The sequence below is a fragment of the Rhinoraja longicauda genome, chromosome 8, assembly GCF_053455715.1.
Source record: "Rhinoraja longicauda isolate Sanriku21f chromosome 8, sRhiLon1.1, whole genome shotgun sequence".
Lineage (NCBI taxonomy): Eukaryota > Metazoa > Chordata > Chondrichthyes > Rajiformes > Arhynchobatidae > Rhinoraja > Rhinoraja longicauda.
Window position 1 is genome coordinate 50801722 of NC_135960.1, and position 24321 is coordinate 50826042.

The window sequence follows — 24321 nt, forward strand, 5'->3', positions numbered from 1 at the left end:
TGGATAATTGTAAACATACAGAAATAATGGATTGCAAAAGATTAAAAATTACATTTCTTATACTTCTGTGGTCTCTTAAGCACTGCCCACCCAGACCCATGAAATCTCAAATAAGCCCCAAAGTAATCAGAACTAGTCAAAAAGTTTTTTTTTTAAATTGTGATTTATTACTGAATTTCCAACTTCCGTGAAATGAACCAGCAACTTGTTCCACAATTCATCAGTTTCTAATATTCTGCCCCTGTAAACTTTCAAATCGTCACCTCAGCTCTAGCTATTTAACTGAAATAAATATTCCTAAAAAACATAAGGAATTTTGAACAAGATTAATAAAATTGCTTAATGTTTGTTTTTCTAAAGTAAATAGTTAACTGTGTTGATTCAAATAACTGCTATGTAGGAAAATAACTGCAGATACTGGTACAAATCGAAGGTATCACAAAATGCTGGAGTAACTCAACCGGTCAGGCTGCATCTGAGGAGAGAAGGAATGGGTGACGTTTCGGGTCGAGACCCTTCTTCAGACTGAAGAAGGGTCTCGACCCGAAACGTCACCCATTCCATCTCTCCTCAGATGCTGGCTGACCTGCTGAGTTACTCCAGCATTTTGTGATACCAAAGAACTGCTATGATATTTTAAAGTAGGAATTTTTTTTTTTGCTCTTATGTGTAATTTTCTCTTGTTCCCTCTCACGTTGGATAGAAGGTACAAAATCTTGTACAAAAAGGTAAGGATGCACCACCAGATGCAAAACTATGAAATAACTTCGGACTCGAACAGTCCTCTTATAACCCAAGGATGTGCTCCTGATCTCTCAATCTACCTCATTATGGCCATTAAACTTTTAAAATCTGCACTTTCTTTATATCTGTAACACATGTAATCTGCACTCTGATTCCTTCCTCTTTTTGCATTACCTGTTGTTTTCACGTTTGGTTTGATTGTACTGATGTAGGATATGATTTGACTGGAATACATGCAAAACAACATTTTTCACTGCATCCTGGTACCCATGACACAATAAACACTAATTCACAAGAAAACCAAAACTCAGCACAGTATTTCAACTTTAAAAAAAAGGGAATTCAAGGGATAACGAATAGTACTTGAAACCAAGGTTGAGCTGAACAAGTCAATGATTTATGGCTCAAGCTATCTTTTAATCTCCTCCCGTTTCTCTTTCTTAACTGAGCGCTAACAACAATTTGATACAAATCAAAATTATATACTTTGTCCTGTGTATATCATCTGGAATACTATTTGCATTATCTATAGTTTAACTGTATTGGTTATTAACATTTAGAAAAGGATGGACTGGTGGGTTTTCTTTTTCCATCACTGGCTTTAGTTCTGGTCTTTGCAAGGTATATGCAGGATGCACACTGACAATGCCAGGCATTATCAAATTATCACTCCTTTTGACATCTGTGAATATACTGTTGCTGGATTCATGAGGTATGCCGAGGAACATAAATGATGGAGAGGTGTCACAAAATGCTGGAGTAACTCCGCGGGTTAAGCAGCATCTCTGGAGAGAAGGAATGGGTGACGTTTCGGGTCGAGACCCTTCTTCAGACTTAGAGATGCTGCCTGACCCGCTAAGTTACTCCAGCATTTTGTGATACCTTCGATTTGTACCAGCATCTGCAGTTATTTTCCTACAGAATGATGGAGAGGTGATGATCTCCAACAACAGAATCAAGAAAGATATCTTGGATATTGTGAGGTGCATATTTGTTGGTCAGGAATATTTAATTTCCTAACATTCTATCAGAGGGGGTAAAACTTTCAAATAGCAGAGTGTGGAATTCCCTATAACATTCCGGCTGTCAATAAAGGACAGATTTCTTACAATAATGGACCACAGGTGCATGTTACAAGTTGCAATTTCCACCAGAGCAAGTTAGTGTTCTGTGTCTACGAAACAGAATTAACTGCTCAAACTTATTGCACATGCAGGACTCGATCAAAAACATTGCTTTCTACAAAAAATGCTTATGTTTGGAATGTTTAATTTCCTTATGCTAATTAATGTTATAATAAAAAGTTGTTATATTTTAATCCATCCAAGATGACCAGAAGCATTATTGAATTTTCTTTTTTAAATGACAATTTCCTTTGAAAATTGGCAACTTCTGCTGTCTACTTTTTGAATTTCACAAAAATTTCTATTTGTAGTTACATCCATCTGTTCTGTTGCCGTTCATTGCTGTTTTATAAAATTTTAAATTTGAGCCAGTCAAACAAGACAAAACATTATGCACACACATATACACAAGCAATTATTTTCCCCACATGTCATTTAATATTCCAAAATGGAGAAGTTACAAAATGCAAGAGAATATGAAGCAATTTTAAGGCATGAAGAAAAAGGCACTTTATATCAATATGGTGTCTGTACATTCTCAGCAAATTACACCGAGAACTAGAATGATAACTAGGTGTAAGTTGCTAAAGTCATGCCAGAACAAATTGTGCTAGATAATCCGAGTGCCACTTTAAAAGGAGAAAAAAAAAGAGAAAATTGCAGATTTGTGTACAAGATCATGAGAGGAATAGATCGAGTCGATGCACAGTCTCTGGCCCAGAGAAGGGGAATCGAGGACCATATAGGATTACGGTGAAGGGAAAAAGATTTAATAGGAATCTAAGGGATATCTTTTTCACAAAAAATGGTGGGTGTATGGAATGAGCTGCCAGGGGAGCTAGTTGAGGCAGGGGCTATCGCAATGTTTAAGAAAGTTAGACAGTTACACGGATAGGACAGATTTGGAGGGATATGGGCCAAACGCAGGCAGGTGGGACTAGTGTAGCTGGGACATGTTGGCTGGTGTGTGCAAGTTGGGCCAAAGGGCCTGTTTCCATGCTGTATGACTCTATGGCTTCCAGTTTATTGATGAACTACTATAAACAATAAATTAAATGTCTAAGCATCTGGAAAAGAGAGCAAGGAACCAGACCAGAGCTGATTAACATTGAATTATTTCAAGAAATTGCAGACGACCAGTGGCTATGAAATTTGAAAAATGCATTTAAAATGTCATCCACAATAGATTCACAACAAAGATAATTAATGCTAGAATTAGGATAATATGGCACACAGATAGCTGTTGTTGGAGGACAGAAAAGTAATGGGCCAGATAATTTCACTAGATTTGTAGGGGATATTGTACCAGAAAGCAATGAAAATCAAAATAAAAAGGCAGATACAAAATGCTGGAATAACTCAGCAGGTCAGGCAGCATTTCTGGAGAGAAGGAAAGGGTGATGTTTCAGGTCGAAACCCTTCTTCAGACTGAAAGGTCTCGACCCAAAACGTCACCCATTCCTTCTCTCCAGAGATGTTGCCTGCCCAGCTAAATTACTCCTGCATTTTGTGTCTACCTTCGATTTAAATCAGCATCTGCAGTTCTTCCCTACCAAAAAAGGCAGATGAATCGCTTGATGGAGTCACCAGGATGGATTTTTGCTGAAAGCAGTTAAGAATAGTTAAGATTAAGAAAATGAAACAAACATCACAAGTTAAATTTTAAATTGCTTTGTGAATTTGAAGACAATGTATTGATCAGGATAGGTAATGGGGCCAGAGAGTGGTGAGGAGAGAAAAGGTCAGAATAACAGAATAATATAACATGGAAACAGGACCATCAGCCTATCATGTCAGCACTGACCATCAAGAACCTATTCACCTAACCTAAACCTAAACTAATCTCTTATTCTTCCCACATTCCCATCAACCGCCCCCCAGGTTCAACCACTCACGTACACATTAGAGGCAATTTATAATGTCAATTAACCTCCCAATTTGCATATCCTTGGGACCCAGATGCACAGCAAGAATTTTTGACGGTACCTCAAATATTCACTATTTATTAATCACTTGGACTTGATGTGATAGAAAGCCATATATTCAAGCTTGCCAATGACAAAGATTGTAAATGCATTGGACGCTGAAAATTGGACACACACAGTAATAGATTAAGTGAAAAGGCAAATAGATCACTAATTTAAAGGTTAAACATTCAGACCAAAAAAAAAATGATATCTATCTGTCTGCCTCTGATAGACATGTGACATGTGGACCTGCAGCCAAAACGGTAAACCATAGCGCCACAATTTTTGCGCCACCTTAATCACCACTCTTGCGGCGATTCTTTATAACAAGTTTCATTTAAATCGGACATTTTAAAGTTCAAAAATCCCATTTCTAAACACCTTTTTCCAAGGGCTGCTGTGCGTATTACGTCACCATAGGGCACGCACGGACTCTCTCTTCACTCGCACAAACAAGATGGACGCATTAGCGGAGCTGCCCACCCGCAATCGGGGGCTCCCCTCTCCTCTCTCCCCTCGCTTCTCTCCTCTCTCCGCTCGCTTCTCCCTTCCCTCTCCCCCACAACCGCCGCGAGTAATCCCAGCTTGGCTAGGCCACAGCCGCCGCCGCGCTGCCCGTCTCCAGTAGTCCGCCGCTCCGGGAGAGTTAGAGTGGGGTGGACGGGGAGGGTGGGAGGAGGAGAGAGTGGGAGGGAGAGTGCGACTGGGGAGGGGGACAGCGGGGGTGGGAGGGAGGCGGGTTGATGGTGGGGGAAAGGGGGGTGGTGGGGAAAGGGGGGTGGTGGGGAAAAGGGTGGTGGGGAAAGGGGGGGTGGGGAGGAGAGTAAGAGTGGGGCTGGGGGAGGAGAGAATGGGGGGGTGGGGGGAGGAGAGAGTGGGGGAAAGGGGGGAGGTGGCGAAAGGGGGGTGGGGAGAGTGAGAGAGGAGAGAGTGGGAGGAGGAGAGAGTGGGGGTGGGAGGGAGAGTGGGACTGGGGAGGAGGGCAGGGTGGGTGGGGAGGAGGGAAGACGGGGTTGGGGAGGAGGAGGGGTGGGGGGAAGGGGGATAGCGGGGTGGGGGAGTGGTGGTGGGGGCAAGAGAGAGTGGGGGTGGGGGATGGGGACAGTGGGGGTGAGGGAAGAGGGGAGAGTGTGGGGGAGGGAGTGGGGAGGAGAGAGTGGGGGTGAGAGGGAAAGGGGGAGGGTGGGTGGGAGAGGAGAGAGGGGGTGTGGCGGTGGGGGGGGGAGAGTGGGGCTGGGGAGGAGGGAAGATTGGGGTGGGGGGGAGAATGGGGGTGCGGGCAGGGAGAGTGTGGGTAGGGGGTGAGGGGAGGGGGGAATAGGGGTGGGGGCAGGGGAGGTGCAAGTGGGGGTGGGGTAGGGGGTATGGAGTGGGTCAGCGGGGGAGATGGGGGGGATAAGGGGGATTGAGTGGTGGGTTGAGGGTGCTACACCAACACAGCAGAGGCTTTGGTTCCAGGGCTCACTCACTGACACCCTCTCCCCTTCCCTCTGCCCCCTCTACGAGGAATGGGCCCAACGGGTCCACTTGGTCTAGTACTTTCTAAATGGCAAAACATTGAAACAATGAGATGTAGCGATTCATACACAGACCATCATAGGTAGGCGGGGGAAAAAAATCAATATGGCTGATGGAATATCTAGAAAACAAGGAGTAAACATTATACTACAACCATTTAGAGTCCTTCTTTAGACCATTCCTGGAAAACTGTTGGAAAAACTGGGAACCACAGTTTAGAAAAGATATACTGTCCTTGGAAGGTATGCACAATGGATATACTAGAATGATACTTCAACCATCACAATGAGATTACAATTTGTGATTGTGTTCCCTACAATTTAAACCCAAGACATTATTTGACCAAAGGATCCAAGATATTATGGGAGCTGGTACCATGGAGAGAACGAGAGAGATTATTATAAGTTCGGATGTGCAAAACGCGAGGGCCGTGTCTAAATATAAAAGGTTTTTTTTTTAAGTGAAGATGAAATTATATCTACCTAAAATGCAGTCACAATGTAAAATTACTCCAAAAATACTATTATTATGTCAGGTCAAAGTTAATCATTTTTTCTTAAACAAAAAGATATCAAGGGACATTGACAATGACGGATTAGTCTTCATTTCAATTAATGAAGGAACAATAAATGGTGTCCTCCTGCTCCAATATTTTTGTAATATGATGGGAAAAATAAAAAACAATTAATTTTACTGTGCACGACATTTAAAAGGAACTACAATTATGAATATTTTAACTTTTGGCTCTGTTACACTTAAACTGAAATTATTAAGCAGTGAGATGATCATGTCTTCTAAATGATGATGGCCGATATTAGTGTAAATAGCACTGGATACAAAATTAACTTCACCGGTTGCAAAGATACAAATTTAAGAGAAAAATATATTGGAAATAATATTTAGGAAATGATTGACGTGGAAATAAATCTTTGATTTACAGAGATGGTCATTTTGAAAGGGGAATATCAAATATAATGAGCAACAAGAGAAAGTTATCCAGATATATCATTGACAAAATGGCAGACACACCAGTCAGGACAGATGGATTTTTGTCTTATCCAAAGTTGAAATAATATTAGAAGTTTTGTCACTACTGATAATTATGCACCCCAAGAGAACCAAGTGATTAATTAAAGTTCACAGACATCTTTCAAAGGCATCATCTCAATATTTTAACACTGGTTAGCAAATCATACTCACTGATGAAACTTTTAAATCAGCTTCATAAGTCCCATTATACCTTTAATATAATATGTACACTGATTACATCAACCACAAATAATAGACCCTTCTTGACCCCTTCCTTATCACTAATTCTTACCCATTCAATGTTGCGCGAGCAGAAGCCTGTCCTAATATTGGAAAGATTGAAGCCATTGGGTTCCAAAAAAACCCGATGGACTGACCCATCCTTCCCTGTCCAATGAGACTAAACACCATTGCATATTTGACTCATGGATGAGTTTCCAACCAAACTATCAAGATTTCTTAATTCTATCCTTATCATTGCCTATCCCAGCCCTTGCCTCACCTCTTATCCATAACTACATCAGCTTCCAATCCAACAAAGCTAATTTATTTTATTAAGAACATTTGTTTACAAATCACTCCAATCTATATTCATCTCTTATCTCAACACAGTCAGATTCTCTATGCTTCTCCAATTCTGGTCTCACACACATCCCTGACTTTTACTATTCCATAGATAGACACAAAAAGCTGGAGTAACTCAGCGGGGACAGGCAGCATCTCTGGAGAGAAGGAATGGGTGATGGTTCGGGTCGAGACCCTTCTTCTCCACATGACAAGTCACCCATTCCTTCTCTCCAGAGATGCTGCCTGTCCCCGAGTTACTCCAGCTTTTTGTGTCTATCTTCGGTTTCAACCAACATCTGCAGTTCCTTCTTACACATTTTACTATTCCATCATGAGCATCCATACCTTCATTTGCTTTAAATTCCAAATTCAGGAGTTCCCTTCCAATTCTTTACTGTCTCCCTCATTATTGCAAACACTCCAATAAAGAGCTTCAGTTGAAGTCTTAATATCTCTTTTTGCATTAAAATAGAAGTGCTCGCTGTTGAAAAGGTTAATGATCTTCTAATTTAGAAGGTTCTGGCAAAAGTAATGATCTTATACTCACTTTATATTGAAAGTACTACATTTCAGAACTAATTCAAAGAATTTCTAACATCATTTGGACCAAGGAATTCAAATAAAATGCAGCCATGATATTTCTTAATGGACATCTCAATCTTCTCCCTCGCCTAAATTTGAACAATTTTCTGGTTAGAGTATTAGATGCAACTACAAAAGGAAATATGAATTTAAATAAAACCAGGTGCATAATCTGGGTGGTTATCACCAATGCTTTGCACCCTATATTCAATATTCAGGAAGGGTAGACAGAAAGGAAGACAAGGTGGGGTGGTATTGCTGGTTAAAGAGGAGAATAATGCAATAGCAAGGAGAGACATTAGCTTGGATGCTGTAGAATCGGTATGGGTAGAACTGCGAAATAGCCACGGGTAGAAAACGCTTGTTGGAGTTGTATACAGACCACCAAACAGCGGTAGGGAGGTTGGGGATAGCATCAAGCAGGAAATTAGGAATGCGTATGCAAAAGTACAGCAGTACCATGGGTGACTTTAATCTACATATAGATTGGGCCAAATTGGTAGCCGCGCTGAGGAAGATTTCCTGGAATGTATACGGGATGGTTTTTTAAACCAATATGTAGAAGAACTGACTGGAGGACACGCCATCCTAGACTGAGTATTGTGTAATGAGGAAGGATTAGTTAGGGATCTTGTTGCGCAAAGCCCCTTGGGCAACAGTGATGGAATTCTACATTAGGATGGAAAGTGACACGGTTAATTCAGAGACTAGGGTCCTGAATTTAAAGAAAGGAGACTTTGAAGGTATGAGATGGGAATTGGCTAGGATAGACTGGAAAATTATACTTAAATGGTTGATGGTGGAGATGCAATGGCAAAGATTTAAAGACAGCATGGATGAACTCCAAAAATTGTTCATCCCTGTCTGGCAAAAAAAAGGGGAAGGCGGCTCAACTGTGGCTAACGAGGGAAATCAAGGATAGTGTTAAATCCAAGGTAGAGGCATATAAATTGGCCAGAGGAAGCAGCAAACCGGAGGACTGGGAGAAATTTAGAACTTAACAGAGGAGGACAAAGGGGTTAATTAAGAGGGGGTGGAAATGTCATGAAAGAAAGCTTGCGGGGAATATAAAAACTGACTAAAAGCTTCTTCAGATTTGTAAAAAGGAAAAGATTAATGAAGACAAATGTAATTATCTTACAATCAGAGACAGGTGAATTTATAATGGGAAACAAAGAAATGGCAGAACAGTTAAAGGAGTACTTTGTTTCTGTCTTAACTAAGGAAGACACAAACAATCTCCCAGAAATACAACGGGACCGAGGATTTAGTGGGAGGGAGGAACTGAAGGGAATCCACATTAGTCAGGAAATTGTGTTAGGTAAACTGGTGGGACTGAAGGCAGATAAATCCCCAGGACCTGATGGTCTGCAACCCAGAGTACTCGAGGAGGTGGCCCTAGAAATCGTGAATGCATTGTTGATCATTTTCCAATGTTCTCTCGACTCTGGATCAGCTCCTGTGGACTGGAGGGTAGCCAATGTAACTCCACTTTTAAGAAAGGAGGGAGAGAGAAAACTGGGAATTATAGACCAGTTAGCCTTACATCGGTATTGGGAAAGATGCTTGAGTCGATTGTTAAAGATGTTATAGCAGCGCATTTGGAAAGTCAGCATGGATTTATGAAGGGGAAATCATGCTTGACTAATTTTCTGGAATTTTTTTTGAGGATGTAACAAGTAGAATGGATAAGGAGAGCCAGTGGATATGGTGTATCTGAACTTTCAAAAAGCCTTTGACAAGGTCCCACACAACAGTTTAGTGTGCAAAATTACAGTACATGGTATTGGGGTAGGGTATTGACATGGATAGAGAACTGGTTGGCAGACAGGAAGTAAAGAGTAGGAATTAATGGGTCCTTTTCAGAATGGCAGGTAGTGACTAGTGGGGTGCCGCAAGGCTCGGTGCTGGGACCCCGGTTATTTACAATATATTAACGTTTTAGATGAAGGAATTAAATGTGACATCTCCAAGTTTGAGGATGACACAAAGCTGGGTGGCAGTGTGAGCTGCGATGAGGATGCTATGAGGCTGCAGGGTGACTTGGATAGGTTGGGCAAGTGGGCTGATGCAGTATAATGTGAATAAATGTGAGGTTATCCACTTTGGTGGCAAGAACAGCAAGGCAGATTATTATCAGAATGGTGCCAGATTAGGAAAAGGGGAGGTGCAACGAGACTTGGGTGTGCTCGTACATCAGTCACTGAAAGTAAGCAGGCAAGTACAGCAGGCAGTGAAGAAAGCTAATGGCATGTTGACCTTCATTGCGAGAGGATTTGAGCTTAGGAGCAAGGAGGTCCTACTGCAGTTGTACAGGATCATGGTGAGACCGCATCTGGAGTATTGTGTGCAATTTTGGTCTCCTAATTTGAGGAAGAACATTATTGTTATTGAGGGAGTGCAACGTAGGTTCACCAGGTTAATTCCCGGGATGGCGGGTCTGACATCTGATGAAAGAATGGGTCGACTGGGCTTGTATTTACTGGAATTTAGAAGGATGAGAGGGGATCTTATAGAAACATATAAAATTCTTAAAGGATTGGACAGGCTAGATGCAGGAAAAATGCTCCCGATGGTCGGGGAGTCCAGTTTAAGAATAAGGTGTAGGCCTTTTAGGACTGAGATGAGGAAAACTTCTTCACCCAGAGAGTTGTGAATCTGTGGAATGCAGTGGAGGTCAATTCACTGGATGTTTTCAAGAGCGAGTTAGATTTAGCTCTTAGGGATAAAGGAATCAAGCGATATGGGGAAGAAGCAGGAACGGGGTACTGATTTTAGATGATCAGCCATGATCATATTGAATGGCAGTGCTAGCTCGCACCTATTTTTCTACGTTTCTGTTTCTAACTGCACCGATTAAAAAAAAAGAGTTTATGTTGAACACCTACGGTCAAGTCGTCGTCATTATCTTTTGGGGCAGTATGCATCCAAGCTGAAGTCCGATTTGCATGGGACTGGAATATTTTGAGGAGACGATGAGATAGATCAGTTCAAGCCGTTCATCACCCGAAGTTTGGAAACGAAACGAAACGAAATCAAATATGTTCACAGGGACAAGTTGTTTGTTTACAATCTGCAAGTTGTTTGCGCTATCGCCACCTGGTAAATAATAAATATTTTCCCCTTGAATTTTAAAAGATTATTTTGAGCTAATGCAGGCAGCAAAGAAAACACCAGTCAAGACCCCAGGTTTCAGGCGTCTTGAAATCGGCAAAACACTCACATTTCGCCCAATTAACGTCCGCCCCACGGTTCGGTAAAGCAGAGGGACCCTATGGGCCGCGATCCTAAGCACCGATCCGGTGGTTTAACCAGCTCAGGTCCCGCACTCGGCCTCAATTTGTACCAACGTTGTCCTCATTCAGCAAGCACCGTCCTGCGACAACCACACTTGATTCATTCCGTCCCGCGCCTGCCCTGCCTGCCGCTCTGATTCGCGCAGACACATCGCCCGCCCCTTTTCAACGCTCAATCGGCACTCCGATTGGCCGCGCTGGACGTCGGTCAAACCGCGTCGTCCCTCTCTGCTTCCCCGATGTCAAGTTCGGTTGCGCGGAAGCCGCGGGTTGACGGATCTCGCCCGATGCGCACGCGTCGTGTGGCGTCACCATTGCAACTTGAGACCGCAGGTCGCGGCCTAGCTAATTGTTTAAGGTAAAACCCGCATCTTTTATTATTGTGGAGGCAGAGGGAAATTGAATTAGATGTGGGGTATGGGATAAAGGAGCAACGCGGCGGGCTCCGACCAACAGACCGCCACATTCCGTTGATGCGGCTTCTTGTTGAGCTCTCAAGATGGCGCTGTCGGCTGATGGCGGTGGCGGGGTGATGGCGCGGCACCGCTCCCCTCCCCTCCCCTCCCGCCTACTGGTGACAGAGGCGCAGGGCAGCCGCCATTTGTTCACTACATTCCCGGCCCGGGAAGGCTGGGTGGGTGGGGGTAGAGGAGGAGGTGATCGGATACGGGGTGATACGGTACCGGTGGGCGGTTGTCTGATGGGGTGGGGTGGGGGGGGGGGGGGGGGTACAGTGGGATGAAGGTGAGTGGTGGGGCGAAGGTGAGTGCAGTGAAGTGGCTGAAGGGTAGAGGGGGAGGTTGAATGGGGTGGGGTGGAGTTGGATGGATAAAGGTGGCCCTGGGGTAGGGGGTGCAGTAGTGGGGTCAGTGAAATGAGTGGAGCAAAGTGGGATGGGTGGAGCGGATATGGGAAGGGGTGGAGCGGGGTGAAGAACCACAGTAATGTGCTTCCACTGCTGGACATTAAAGGGTAGAGTGTTGGAAATGCTTCACACAGGGAAGAGATATTGCCTCTGGGGGCTGGCTGTCTGGGTGGCAATGGTGTCATGTGTAAGAACAGGTGCAAACACACTAGCAATTTTAAATGTATGAGAATATTTTTTTAATTATTTGGTTTGCTTTGTTTATTTTCAATGATTGAAAGATACACCATGGAAATAGGCCCTTTAACCCTCCGACTCCATACTGCGCATTCATCACCAAATCACACTAGTTCTATGTTATCCCACATTTGCATCCACTTCAAACCAAGACTTGCATTGATAAACCCCCATTGCAAACTGAAACTTTCACTGGTTGGCTCATTTGTGTAGGTCTTTTGTTTGTATAGGAGAGGATATGTAACGTTTAAAGCATCAGATAAATTGGCACCTTAAGAAACTGCAGGTGCTGCAAAACGAAAAGTTCTAGAGGAACTAAGCAGGGCAGGCAACATATGTGCAGGGAATGGGTAGATGACTTTTCAGGTGAGTCGTCAGTCCATTACCTCCATTGATACTGCCCAATCTGCTGAGTTCTTCCAGCACGTTGTGTTTTGTTTAAGCATACAACTTGTACTGAGAATGTCAATTGTTTAGTTTAGAGATACAACACAGAAACAGTCCCTTCAGCCCACCGGAGGTAGATACAAAATGCTGGAGTAACTCACTGGGTCAGGCAGCATCTCTGGAGAGAAGGAATGGGTGAGGTTTCGGGTCGAGACCCTTCTTCACACCCAAACAGGCCCTTCGGCCCACCGAGTCCGCACTGACCAATGATCCCCGCACATTAACACTACCTTACACTCACTAGGGACAATTTACACATACACCAAGCCAATTAACCTACATACCTGTACGTCTTTGGAGTGCGGGAGGAAACCAAAGATCTCGGAGAAAACCTATGCGGTCATGGGAGAACGTACAAACTCCGTACAGACAGCACCCGTAGTCAGGATCAAAGCCTGGTCTGCCATTGAAATATATTTTGTATTCCTGCTGCTGATACTTTCAATAGGGTTTTTTTCTTTTAAAATTTCCATGCCCCACAGTTTCTTCATGACAGGACTAAATGGTTCCATAAAGGCATGTAACGTTCAGTTATATTAATGGGAAGACCACCTCACAATTTCATATTTTAGATCATTTTGCATATATATATAATTTATTTCTGCTGCCAATGCTAAGTTGCTCTTTACTGATTTAAATATGCCCTTTTATCCCAATCCCACAATCTAATATCCATATACTAAAACTCTCCTTTGGTTATTTGTTCCTGAACTACAGCCAAAACGGTACACGATAGCGCGTCAATTGTAAGCCCACTTTACTCACCGTCGTCCCTTTGGTGCTAATGGAAGAAGTTTCATTGAAATCGGTGATATATTTTTAGTTATTCACATGACTATGTGAATAAAGTGGGGGAGGGAGGGGAGGGGGGGGTTGGAGGAGTGGGGAGTGGGGGAGGAGGGTGCTGTACCAATGCAGGAGAGGCAACCCTAGGGGGGAGGGAGGGCTTCCTTGGAACATGTCAGGGATGTTCATCTGAGGTGTAATAAAGTAATTGAAAGTCTAGTTAGGGTGAACAGGAACATGATTATGGACCTCTCTGGGTAGCGAGGTAAATAATTAGGGGTAACAGCATACAAAAGTCAGATTGTTAGATTCCACAAATGGTTAAGTCACACCATGACAGCTGTGAAATTTAAATTAAAGTGATAAAATAATATATATTTTTTTTAAACTAGCCTCTATTTAGTAACCATTAAAATACCAGATTGTTGATAAAATACACTTCCCCTTTCTGAACCACGTCTAACTTCCCTTTCTTGACATCTCCATCTTGGGGAATAGGTTAGCTACCAGTATCCTTTATAAGCCCATGGACTCCTATCTTTTATCCTTCAAGGATTCCATTCCATTCTTCCAGTTTCTCCATTGGGTCTACACAGATGATGAGAATTTCCACACGTGTGCCTTTAAGATGTCTTCCTTACCACTTAACTATGGTTCCCCTTTATCATTTTTGACAGGTACTCAACCATGCCCCCTTTAATTCTCATACTTCTGCTTTCAATCCCTTTATTCCCAACACGAGGATAGTTACCATCCTTTTGTAGTTACCATCCACTCCACTCTCCACATTTTAAGGATAATAATTCCATCACTTCTGAGAAGATTCCACCACCAGACACCTCTTTCCCTACACATCTGTTTCAACATTTCAAAAGGACATTTCTCTCCATGACTCCACTCTGACCTTTTCATGAACTATTCCCCCTGCCCCCCATTTACCAGCAGTTTCCCATGCAACCTTAGGGAGTGCATCACCTGCCCTTTTATCTCTTCCCATTCGACAAATGGAGACACAAATATTCCTGCCATGTGAAACAGCAATTCACTTTGAATTCTAATTTAGCGCACAAAATCAGCATTCATGATGGTCTTCCCTACACTTGAAATTCAGATTGAGTTGCCACTTTATAGAACGTTTCTGCTTAACCCACAAGAGTGATCCAAAAGAGCTTTTCCTGTGCTATTACTTTAATTCTCTGTCTTTCTCCAACTCTGAAATCTCTTATTAAACAGAAAATGTTAAAACTACTCGGCAGTCAGATAGCATATGTGGAAAGAGAAACAGTTAACATTTCAGATCCTATGTGGTGGGGAAGATGCTGGAGTCAATTATAAAAGACGAAATTGCTGAGCATTTGGATAGCAGTAACGGGATCATTCCGAGTCAGCATGGATTTACGAAAGGGAAATCATGCTTGACAAATCTACTGGAATTTTTTGAGGATGTAACTAGGAAAATTGACAAGGGAGAGTCAGTGGATGTGGTGTACCTCGACTTTCAGAAAGCCTTCGACAAGGTCCCACATAGGAGATTAGTGGGCAAAATTAGGGCACATGGTATTGGGGGTAGGGTACTGACATGGATAGAAAATTGGTTGACAGACAGAAAGCAAAGAGTGGGGATAAATGGGTCCCTTTCGGAATGGCAGGCAGTGACCAGTGGGGTACCGCAAGGTTCGGTGCTGGGACCCCAGCTATTTACTATATACATTAATGACTTAGACGAAGGGATTAAAAGTACCATTAGCAAATTTGCAGATGATACTAAGTTGGGGGGTAGTGTGAATTGTGAGGAAGATGCAATAAGGCTGCAGGGTGATTTGGACAGGTTGTGTGAGTGGGCGGATACATGGCAGATGCAGTTTAATGTAGATAAGTGTGAGGTTATTCACTTTGGAAGTAAGAATAGAAAGGCAGATTATTATCTGAATGGTGTCAAGTTAGGAGGAGGGGGAGTTCAATGAGATCTGGGTGTCCTAGTGCATCAGTCAATGAAAGGAAGCATGCAGGTACAGCAGGCAGTGAAGAAAGCCAATGGAATGTTGGCCTTCGTAACAAGAGGAGTTGAGTATAGGAGCAAAGAGGTCCTTCTACAGTTGTACCGGGCCCTGGTGAGACCGCACCTGGAGTACTGTGTGCAGTTTTGGTCTCCAAATTTGAGGAAGGATATTCTTGCTATGGAGGGCGTGCAGCGTAGGTTCACTAGGTTAATTCCCGGAATGGCGGGACTGTCGTATGTTGAAAGGCTGGAGCGATTGGGCTTGTATACACTGGAATTTAGAAGGATGAGGGGGGATCTTATTGAAACATATAAGATAATTAGGGGATTGGACACATTAGAGGCAGATAACATGTTCCCAATGTTGGGGGAGTCCAGAACAAGGGGCCACAGTTTAAGAATAAGGGGTAGGCCATTTAGAACGGAGATGAGGAAGAACTTTTTCAGTCAGAGGGTGGTGAAGGTGTGGAATTCTCTGCCTCAGAAGGCAGTGGAGGCCAGTTCGTTGGATGCTTTCAAGAGACAGCTGGATAGAGCTCTTAAGGATAGCGGAGTGAGGGGGTATGGGGAGAAGGCAGGAACGGGGTACTGATTGAGAGTGATCAGCCATGATCGCATTGAATGGCGGTGCTGGCTCGAAGGGCTGAATGGCCTACTCCTGCACCTATTGTCTATTGTCTATTGTCTATGCCAGCTTGGATAAAGTGTTGAGTGCTGAGCATCAGCGATTTCTTAATTCCCACCTGATTTGTCTGTCCTCAGCCTGCTACTGTGCTCCAACCACTCCCAATATACGCTCAAGGATCAGAACAGTTTCTAGGCTTTTATCTCCATATGTATGGCAGTCATCGAGGCTTAATATTGAATTTAACAACTTCTGATAACTCCTTTTCTCTCTCTCTGCATAATGTGGAGGTGCATCTCTTCAAATTTGTTTCAGCTTTTTTTCCAACGACTGTTTTTGAAAGTAATTATTACCTTGATATCTGGTCTGCATTCTATCACAGACGTTCCTTCTGCTTACTCCAACCCTTCACCTCTCTGAAACGTAAAACGTCTTCTCACTTTTCCAATTTTGATGAAGGGAACTTGACCTGAAATATTAATTGTTTTCCTCTTCCAAGATGATGCCAGAGTACTTGCAATTTGGTTATACCTTGAAGGTAATCTGCCAGCTTTACCTAGTCTGAACTTTGTGTGACTCAAGACCCACTAGTGTTGTTGCTTCTTTATTGCTTCCTCCATCCGGTTGCAAATAGGGATGGGCTGTAAATGATAGCATAATCATATACAAATTCCATGAAGGAATAAATAAATAAACCTGATGAGATCTCCATGTTACTTCTATTGTGGTTGTACCACTTTCCCAGTTTCAATTACCCAACTGATGCTGGCTGAGATTTGAATTGCTTGGCCACTAAAAATCCTTCCATGAATGACTTCTGCTCCTGCCTTATTTTTAAACACTTTCCATAAAATCTATGTCTTTTTGTAAAACTATTACTTATGTATTTTATAATTAGCTTGATTTTCCTGTATCTTACAAATAATGTCTGGTTTTCTTGTCATCTGCCAGGAATTTCATTCCGTTTAAATCCAACTTTCATTTCATATTGGTTGCCATTCAAATATTTACTGCCTTACGCTCAGTTTCAATATCTATACCCATTCCAAATATTGAACCAAACCTAACTCTCACTTGTTGCTTTCCTTGATTTTCTGTGTCATATAACAAACTAATCTATAGCAATGGCAAATCCAGATTATTTGATTTTTGAGTTTCTTTGTAAAAAAATCTTCCTAATTTCACTTGCTCTTCCACTCTCCTTGTTCAATAATTTGATATCTGCATTACATTTGGTCTGCTCCTCTAATGATATTTTTAATGAGGACCTTGCTTTACAGGACTAATTTGTTGAATCGTTATGGACAGGGCTACAGCACTATTTTTGTCAACTGTGGAAGCTGACAAGATCATTTTTGAACTTCAATCTTTGTCTTTTGCCTATGTTTCTATACTTCTAATTACTACAAAAGCACTTTGCTTTTGTAAATATATTATATGGATAACCATACTGACCAAGATGTCGACCTGGGCTGAGTTTGGCTCATGTCCCTCTGAACCTTTTCTATATTAATATCTATCCAAATGTCTTTTAAACTTTGTAATTGTACCTGTCTCCGTAAGCTTCCTCTTGCAATTGTTCCATATACTCATCACCCCGTGGTCTTACACTAATAATAAATCTTACACTAAAATTATTGTAATTTTTGGATAGTGTCAACTACCGATATTTGGCCCATCACTTAAAATTAATATAATTCAGAAATGCACAAAAATGTTACTTAACTGTATTTCTTTGTTTTGCAGATAATGCTCATATCCTATATGGTCCATGAAAGATTTGTCCTTTATTGGAGTATGGAGAAATGCATTTTTATTAAATCAAAGAAACCTTTTGATAGCTAGTTTTGAAAATTTAAAGGAAGATGTACTTTTAAGAGTACAAAATCATGCTTCCATTAAAAATGCTTCGGTTCAAGCACATTTACTATCTCTCGATGAGATTTTACTACCCAGGGGTTAAGAGGAATGATTTTTTATGGTATCAACTAGACAACTGTTCAAATGAGGACCAAGTACTTGATCTTGTAGGGAAGAACAAAGCCAAGCTTGCAGTGATGCATGTGGGCCGTGCAATAGAACTCCTCTGGCAATTTCAAAAGGAAAAGCCACAGATACTGAGGAGTATAAACTACATCAGAAATCACTCACAGTTCATGGTTCTTCGTGTGTTAGCTGAAAACAAGATTGACCAGATGGATGATGAAACACTGGTGGATATGTTGTACAATGCACTGAGGTAACTAAAATCATTGAAGAATTTTAGATTTTGGAAAAAGAATAATAATACCTAGAGCAATTAAGTTCACATATACAGTTCTTATTGCAATTTTTTATAGCTTTGGTGAGACCTCCTCTAGAGTATTGTGCAGGTTTTGTCTCCTGCCTAAGAAAGGATGTACTTGCCATTAGTTGAGGTGCAGTAAAGATTCACTGGTCTCAAATGCTCAGCAGATGGAATGGCATCTGTGGAAACAGAATTAACATATATTGATGATCTTTCATCAGAAGCAGAAAAAGTTAGAAAATTAGGATTCTTAAATAACAGAGAAAGAAGAGGTGGAGAGGACAAACCGATCTTTTGACATCTTATGATAGGATGATTACCTAGAATGGGTTCAATTACTCAAATGTTGATGCTGATGGTTGAGAAGGGTAGTGAAAAGTTGTTTAATATAGCTGATCTAGCTGGAGGAGGTACAAATAAATTGAAATTAATAAGAATGAAGGAGGGAAGGAAAGAACAAAGTTGGCACAAAGCAAGAGAACACAGTAGTTGCAGCCTGTCAGAAATAAAATAATTTTTTAGATCACCAGCAAACCAAGCAGCATCTGTCGATTGAAGGAAAAACTGGCCTGTTTAGACATCAAATGGTTATCTGAAGTTGTTGAATTCAATGTTGATTCCTCTGTGTTACAACAGTGTACCTGAGGTGCTGATTCTTAAACTTGTGTTGGGCTTGATCAGCCGTGAATGCGATGTCTGAGGAGGAACAATGGAATGCTAACCAAAACCTCCAAGCAAATTGTAAACAAACTTTAGGACTTACCTGTGAGAATGTCAATCACACATGGCCAATAACACATTTGCCCAACTTTCAAACAATTAAGGTGTGATTTGAAAATTTAGAGACAGTCCAAATAAACAGAAAGTTGTGTCTGAATATGTTAAATCAATATGGCTACAAGATAATGGTTCTCATCAATATACTTGTGCATTTATTAAAGGTTGAATGTTGAACCACATGATTCCCTAGTCCAACAACTTGTGATGGAGGCTTGGGGAAGAATTGAGAGGTAAATGCGGAAAGTTTTATTCTATTGATTATAATTTTAGTAATTTTTTTAATAATTGATGTTTAAATTTAGTACTTTAATGACTTGTAGTTAAATGTTTGGTCATAGTATTTCTAGTTGAAAACAGTATAGCATTAATATACAAAAACTAAACTGAAATTCAGTGTATTATTAGTTGTTCAAAAATCCATGCATATAATAAAGTGCGAACTTATTAAAGTATTAACATTTAAGCATCTAGTTTTAATATATGTGACCTGTAATGTTAAGTACTTTGCAGTTTCTTCATGTTCAAAACATTGTTTCATTCGAGGTAATAGTCGCTACATTAGGCACATGAAGCGTGCACCTTATTTAGTAACTATACTGTAGTCTCTATTCTATACAACCAATAAATAATCTGAAATATCTCATTTAGCAAATAAGAATATCACTGTTCCAATATATATCCGGTCAGTGCACATGACAAACAACCATTCTGGACAAGACTTCTTGAAAGTGGAAAGAAATTGTGAAGAGATAATGGAAAGTAACTTCTGTTGAAGGCATCAGATGTCGTTAAGAATTAGCATGACCAAAATTTCAACCCAAATTTGCAATCTAAGAAGCTCTATTACTAGCTATATTCAATACAGAGATTGATAGATGATTGGATATTAAGGGAATCATGTGAGATCTTGTAGAACGAAGAAGCAGGTCAAATGAATTGAATGGCTTTTATTTCCTGTTCATGGGCAAAAAGATGGCCAAAATGTGTCTGCGCATTCCCTCCTCTGATACTGCCTGACACACAGTCCTTCCAGCACTTTGGTTTTTAGCTATTAACTGAGACAGTTCTGGTGCACTTGTTCAAGAAACAAAATATATTCAGGTAAATAATTAAGGAAGGCAACTAGGATATTGACCTTTATTGCAGTAGTGTTGGAGTACATGGGTAAGAAAGTCTTGTTGCTATTGCTCTGGGCTTTGCTGAGACCACACTTAGATTTTCTGTACTTTATCAGTCTTATTTAGGAAAACCATATACATCCTTCGTAGTGTACAGCAGATTAATTTTGGGGATGGGGCAATTGTTTTATGAGGATAGATTAAACAAAATGGCTACATACTCATTGAGGTTTAGGTTTTATGCTCATTTAGAATGATGTAAGACTGGCTTGATAGGGTAAATGCTCTGAGAATGGATCCACTGGTGGTGGAGTCAAGAACTAGAGGAGCAGAAACTCAGCAGAAACTGTTGACCACTCAGCTTGAGAATGGAGAGAAATTTCTTCCCTCAGAAGATTATGAATCTTTAGAATCTTTTACCCCAAGGAGTAGTAATTTAAAATATTCAAGTCTGCGAGAGATGTTCTGCAGGAGAAGTAAATGTTTTGGGGATGAAGTTGAGGGCAGATATAAGACCTTAACAATCCCACAGAAGATTCAAAGGAACATTTTGCCTCCTCCAACTACACTAACTGTGCCTTGTATTTTTTTGAAGACTACAATTAATTAAGCTGTTTTTCTTTTAACAGATTTGGTATGCCTATGTTATCCAAGTTTGCTGTATGTTTGACAGATCAGTATTTATATCATAGTCCACTTATGGGAGAAATTACCGATATTGTTAGCCGGAAATTGGAATCTATACATGATGCAAGGTAAATGTCAATAGGCAAGTATGCCATTTGTTCATTCTTATGGTAGCAGGATATAGTGTCAATAATCTTACATTAGTTTCAAGTTTTGTCACCTGCACTTGAAAGTAATTTATTGCTTGAAGGGGGGGATGGGGGGAGTTCACTGGATAAAAGAATGCCCATTAAAGATTCAGATGAGGAAGAATTGCATAATGGACGGTTACAGCTGAAAGTTCATGTAAATCAGGCAGGAAAGTGTTGAGGCCAACAATGGGATATAATTTTGCAAAACACCTAGTTGCACTGTCCTTTTAGTTTAGAGGTATAGCATGGAAACCGACCCTTCAGCCCATTAAGTTTGTGCCGACCATCAATCTCCCATTCACATTAGTTCTTTGTATTCCCACTTTCTCATCCACTCCCAACACATTAGGGATAATTTTACAGAGGCCAATTAATCTACTAACCTGCACGTCTTCGGGAGCAGAATTGGGCCATTTGGCCCATCAAGTTCTCTGCCATTCAATCATGGCTGATCTATGTCTCCCTCCTAACCCTATTCTCCTGCCTTCTCCTCGTAACCTCTGACACCCGTACAAATCAAGAATCTATCTATTTGTGCCTTAAATATATCCACTGGCTTTGCCTCCACAGCCTTTTGTGGCAAAGAATTTCACAGATTTGCCACCCTCTGACTAAAGAAATTCCTCCTCATCTCCTTCCTAAAAGAATGTCCTTTAATTCTGAGGCTATGACCTCTCGTCTTGGACTCTCCCACTAGTGGAAACATCCTCTCCACATCCACTCTCTCCAAGCCTTTCAATATTCTGTACGTTTCAATGAGGTCTCCCCTCATTCTTCTAAACTCCAGCAAGTATAGGTCTAGTGCCGTCAAACGCTCATCATATGTTAACCTACTCATTCCTGGGGTCATTCTTGTAAACATCCTCTGGACCCTCTCCAGAGCCGGCACATCCTTCAGATACGGTGCCCTAAATTGCTAACAATATTCCAAATGCGGCCTGACCAGCGCATTATAGTCCCTCAGCATTACATCCCTGTTTTTGAATAGAGGCCCTCTTGAAATAAATGCTAGCATTGCATTTGCTGTCTTTACTACCGATTTGACTTGCAAATTAATGTTTTGGGAATCCTGCACCAGCACTCCCAAGTCCCTTTCCACCTCTGATTTCTGGATTCTCTCCTCATTTAGAAAATAATCTACGCCTTTATTCCTACTACCAAAATACATGACTCCACACTTTGCTACACTATATTCCATCTGCCCACTCTCCCAACTTATCCAAGTCCTTCTGCAGAGTTTCTGCTTTCTCTACACGATCTGCCCTTCCACCTATTTTTGTATCATCCACAAACTTGGCCACAAAGCCTTCAATGCCCTCAATTATTAATATACAACGTGAAGAGTAGCAGCCCCAGTACTGAGCCCTGTGGAACTCCGCTAGTCACTGTCATCCAACCAGAAAAAGGCCCCTTTATTGCCATTCTTTGCCTTCTGCTAGTATCTGCCCATGGGCTCTCGTCCTTAGCAGCCTCCCGTGTGGTACCTTATCAAAGGCTTTCTAAAATCTAGGTAAACAACATCTACTGATCTTTGTCTGTCCTGCTATTTACTTCTTCAAAGAATTCCAGCAAATTTATCAGACACGACCACTCCTTCATAAAGCCATGCTGACTTTGGCCTATTTTATCGTGAACTTCTAAGTACTCCATAGCCTCATCCTTTATCATGGACTCGTGGGAGGAAAATGGAACCCACACGGTCACAGGGAGAACGTGCAAACTCCACACAGACAGCACCCGAGGTCATATATCATATTTTTGGTTAGTGTTCTTTTAAAATATGAAATTGTTAAGGATTTTTGTTTACACCAAAACATAGAAGACTGTTGCCAGACAATGGAATCACGTATACTTGTTTATAAATATGATCTTTGGAAGTGATAAACGTTGATTTGGGAGTGGGCTCAACTGGGGAGATCTCGAAAGAACCGCCAACAACCGAGTGAGGTGGGGGACATTTGTCAATGGCCTATACTCCCTAGAGGAGCCAAGGGTTTAAGAAGAAGATATACACAAAATCAGCTTGGTTTTCATAGAACAGATATTTTAAAGTGATTTTTGTGTAGAATTAAAGAATGTATTCATAATTTTCTGTAGAACCCCAATTGATATTTACTTCATCGTTTACTAAATACTAAGTACAGAAAAAAAATGTGCGCAAGTTTTCTTGTATTATGGAAGATAAAATATTGTTCATGGAAATGAATTAATTTGAAAATATTATTTCTGTCATAGCTAATTATGTTTTTCTGTTGAATAGAATACTTTCATCATTAATGTTAAGCATCTCTGCTTTGATCTCCAAATGCCTTCGGAATCGTTTAATAGAAAAGGCAGAATTTCTACTGGACACGGGGTACACCTCTCAGTTTAACAATTCGCGCCGAATTGTACAATTTTTACGCAATGTGAAGTTCAGCTATCGTCCTTTGTTGGAAAAATGCAATGCGATTTTTCTTCAGAGCATAAAAAGCTTGGATGCTGATAATATAAGCATTATCCTTGGAGCGTACCAGTCTCTACATTTCAACAATTGTGACTTTCGGCTCGCTGTTAAGTGGAGACTTATTGAACTTATTAATACTCAAATTGATCCCACAAGCTTTGTTAGACTTTTTGCAGTTTTAGGACCTTTGTCGGGGACAGTGGTCAGGAAAAGGTATGTTACCATCTTTGCCAATTCTGGCGTCCAAATATTCTGCTACATCTTTATTGTATAAGAAGAATCTGTTGTATTGTTTAGCTTCAGTATTTCTTGCACTCTGGTGTAAAACAAATCTCCTAATATTCAGTGTAAATCATTCCTCCTTGATGTTTATTTCAATGTCTTGTCCATTCTGAATGTAAATCCCTGCAAAAATGAATGGAAACAGTATATTAAATGTTTACATCTAATTAATGTACATTTATCATCCCCTCATTTCAATTCATTATAAATGTGGTAAAATATGTAATTCAAAGATATCAAACTATGTGTAATTATGTTTTGGCTTGCACAGTTAACTGATTTACATCAGATCTTTTTCCACTTCCTTCCTACCATCCTGTCATAAAGACTTGAATCTGCTGCCTTGTTAATGGTTGAAGAATTTAGTCCTTCGCAAACATTAGCAGTAATAGAGACCATGGCAGAGATGGAATGCAGAAATGCACAACTAATTCAACAGTAAGTAAGATCACAATAAAACATAATGTAAAGATCTGCATCCGATATAATGACTCCGTATGTTTTATAATCATCTTTAATCTCCTCATTTTCTCTCTTCTCGTTTAGAGTTGCATCAACTTTGTCCAAACAATTGGATATGTACAAGCCATTGGATGCTGCAAAAGTAACGCAGGCATTATTGTCACTTCATTGTCAAAAACCAGAGCTATTTGCAGAATTGAGGCAGATGTTAATACGGTAAAATGAATATTAGAAAAATTACTTATCTCACATATTTTCATTAGTTTTTATCAGTTATATTTGAGAAAGACAAGTTAAATGGATGATTCAAAAATGTATTAATTGGTTATCTTGGACAATCAT

At 40.9% G+C, this 24321-nt stretch overlaps 2 protein-coding genes across 8 annotated transcripts in view; one reads left to right on the forward strand and one right to left on the reverse strand.

Annotated features, from left to right (window-relative positions):
* The window catches only part of ppig (peptidylprolyl isomerase G (cyclophilin G)), a 42242-nt gene extending 31313 nt beyond the window's left edge, over window positions 1–10929 (reverse strand). For 2 of the 4 annotated variants that reach the window (XM_078403930.1, XM_078403931.1), the window contains exon 1: window positions 10755–10929. The gene's annotated coding sequence lies outside the window, so the exon portion shown is untranslated. Of the gene's footprint in view, window positions 1–3421; window positions 3471–10419; window positions 10438–10754 lie in introns of those variants that run through there. The other 2 variants (XM_078403932.1, XM_078403933.1) reach the window with 2 other exon arrangements.
* Window positions 10930–11083: 154 nt separating this feature from the next.
* The window catches only part of fastkd1 (FAST kinase domains 1), a 29531-nt gene continuing 16293 nt past the window's right edge, over window positions 11084–24321 (forward strand). For 2 of the 4 annotated variants that reach the window (XM_078403934.1, XM_078403937.1), the window contains exons 1-7: window positions 11084–11185; window positions 17533–18025; window positions 19015–19083; window positions 20601–20726; window positions 23050–23448; window positions 23845–23955; window positions 24064–24195. In XM_078403934.1, coding sequence (XP_078260060.1) covers window positions 17676–18025; window positions 19015–19083; window positions 20601–20726; window positions 23050–23448; window positions 23845–23955; window positions 24064–24195 — 1187 coding nt within the window. In that variant the 5' untranslated portion in view covers window positions 11084–11185; window positions 17533–17675. Of the gene's footprint in view, window positions 11186–12250; window positions 12296–17532; window positions 18026–19014; window positions 19084–20600; window positions 20727–23049; window positions 23449–23844; window positions 23956–24063; window positions 24196–24321 lie in introns of those variants that run through there. The other 2 variants (XM_078403936.1, XM_078403938.1) reach the window with 2 other exon arrangements.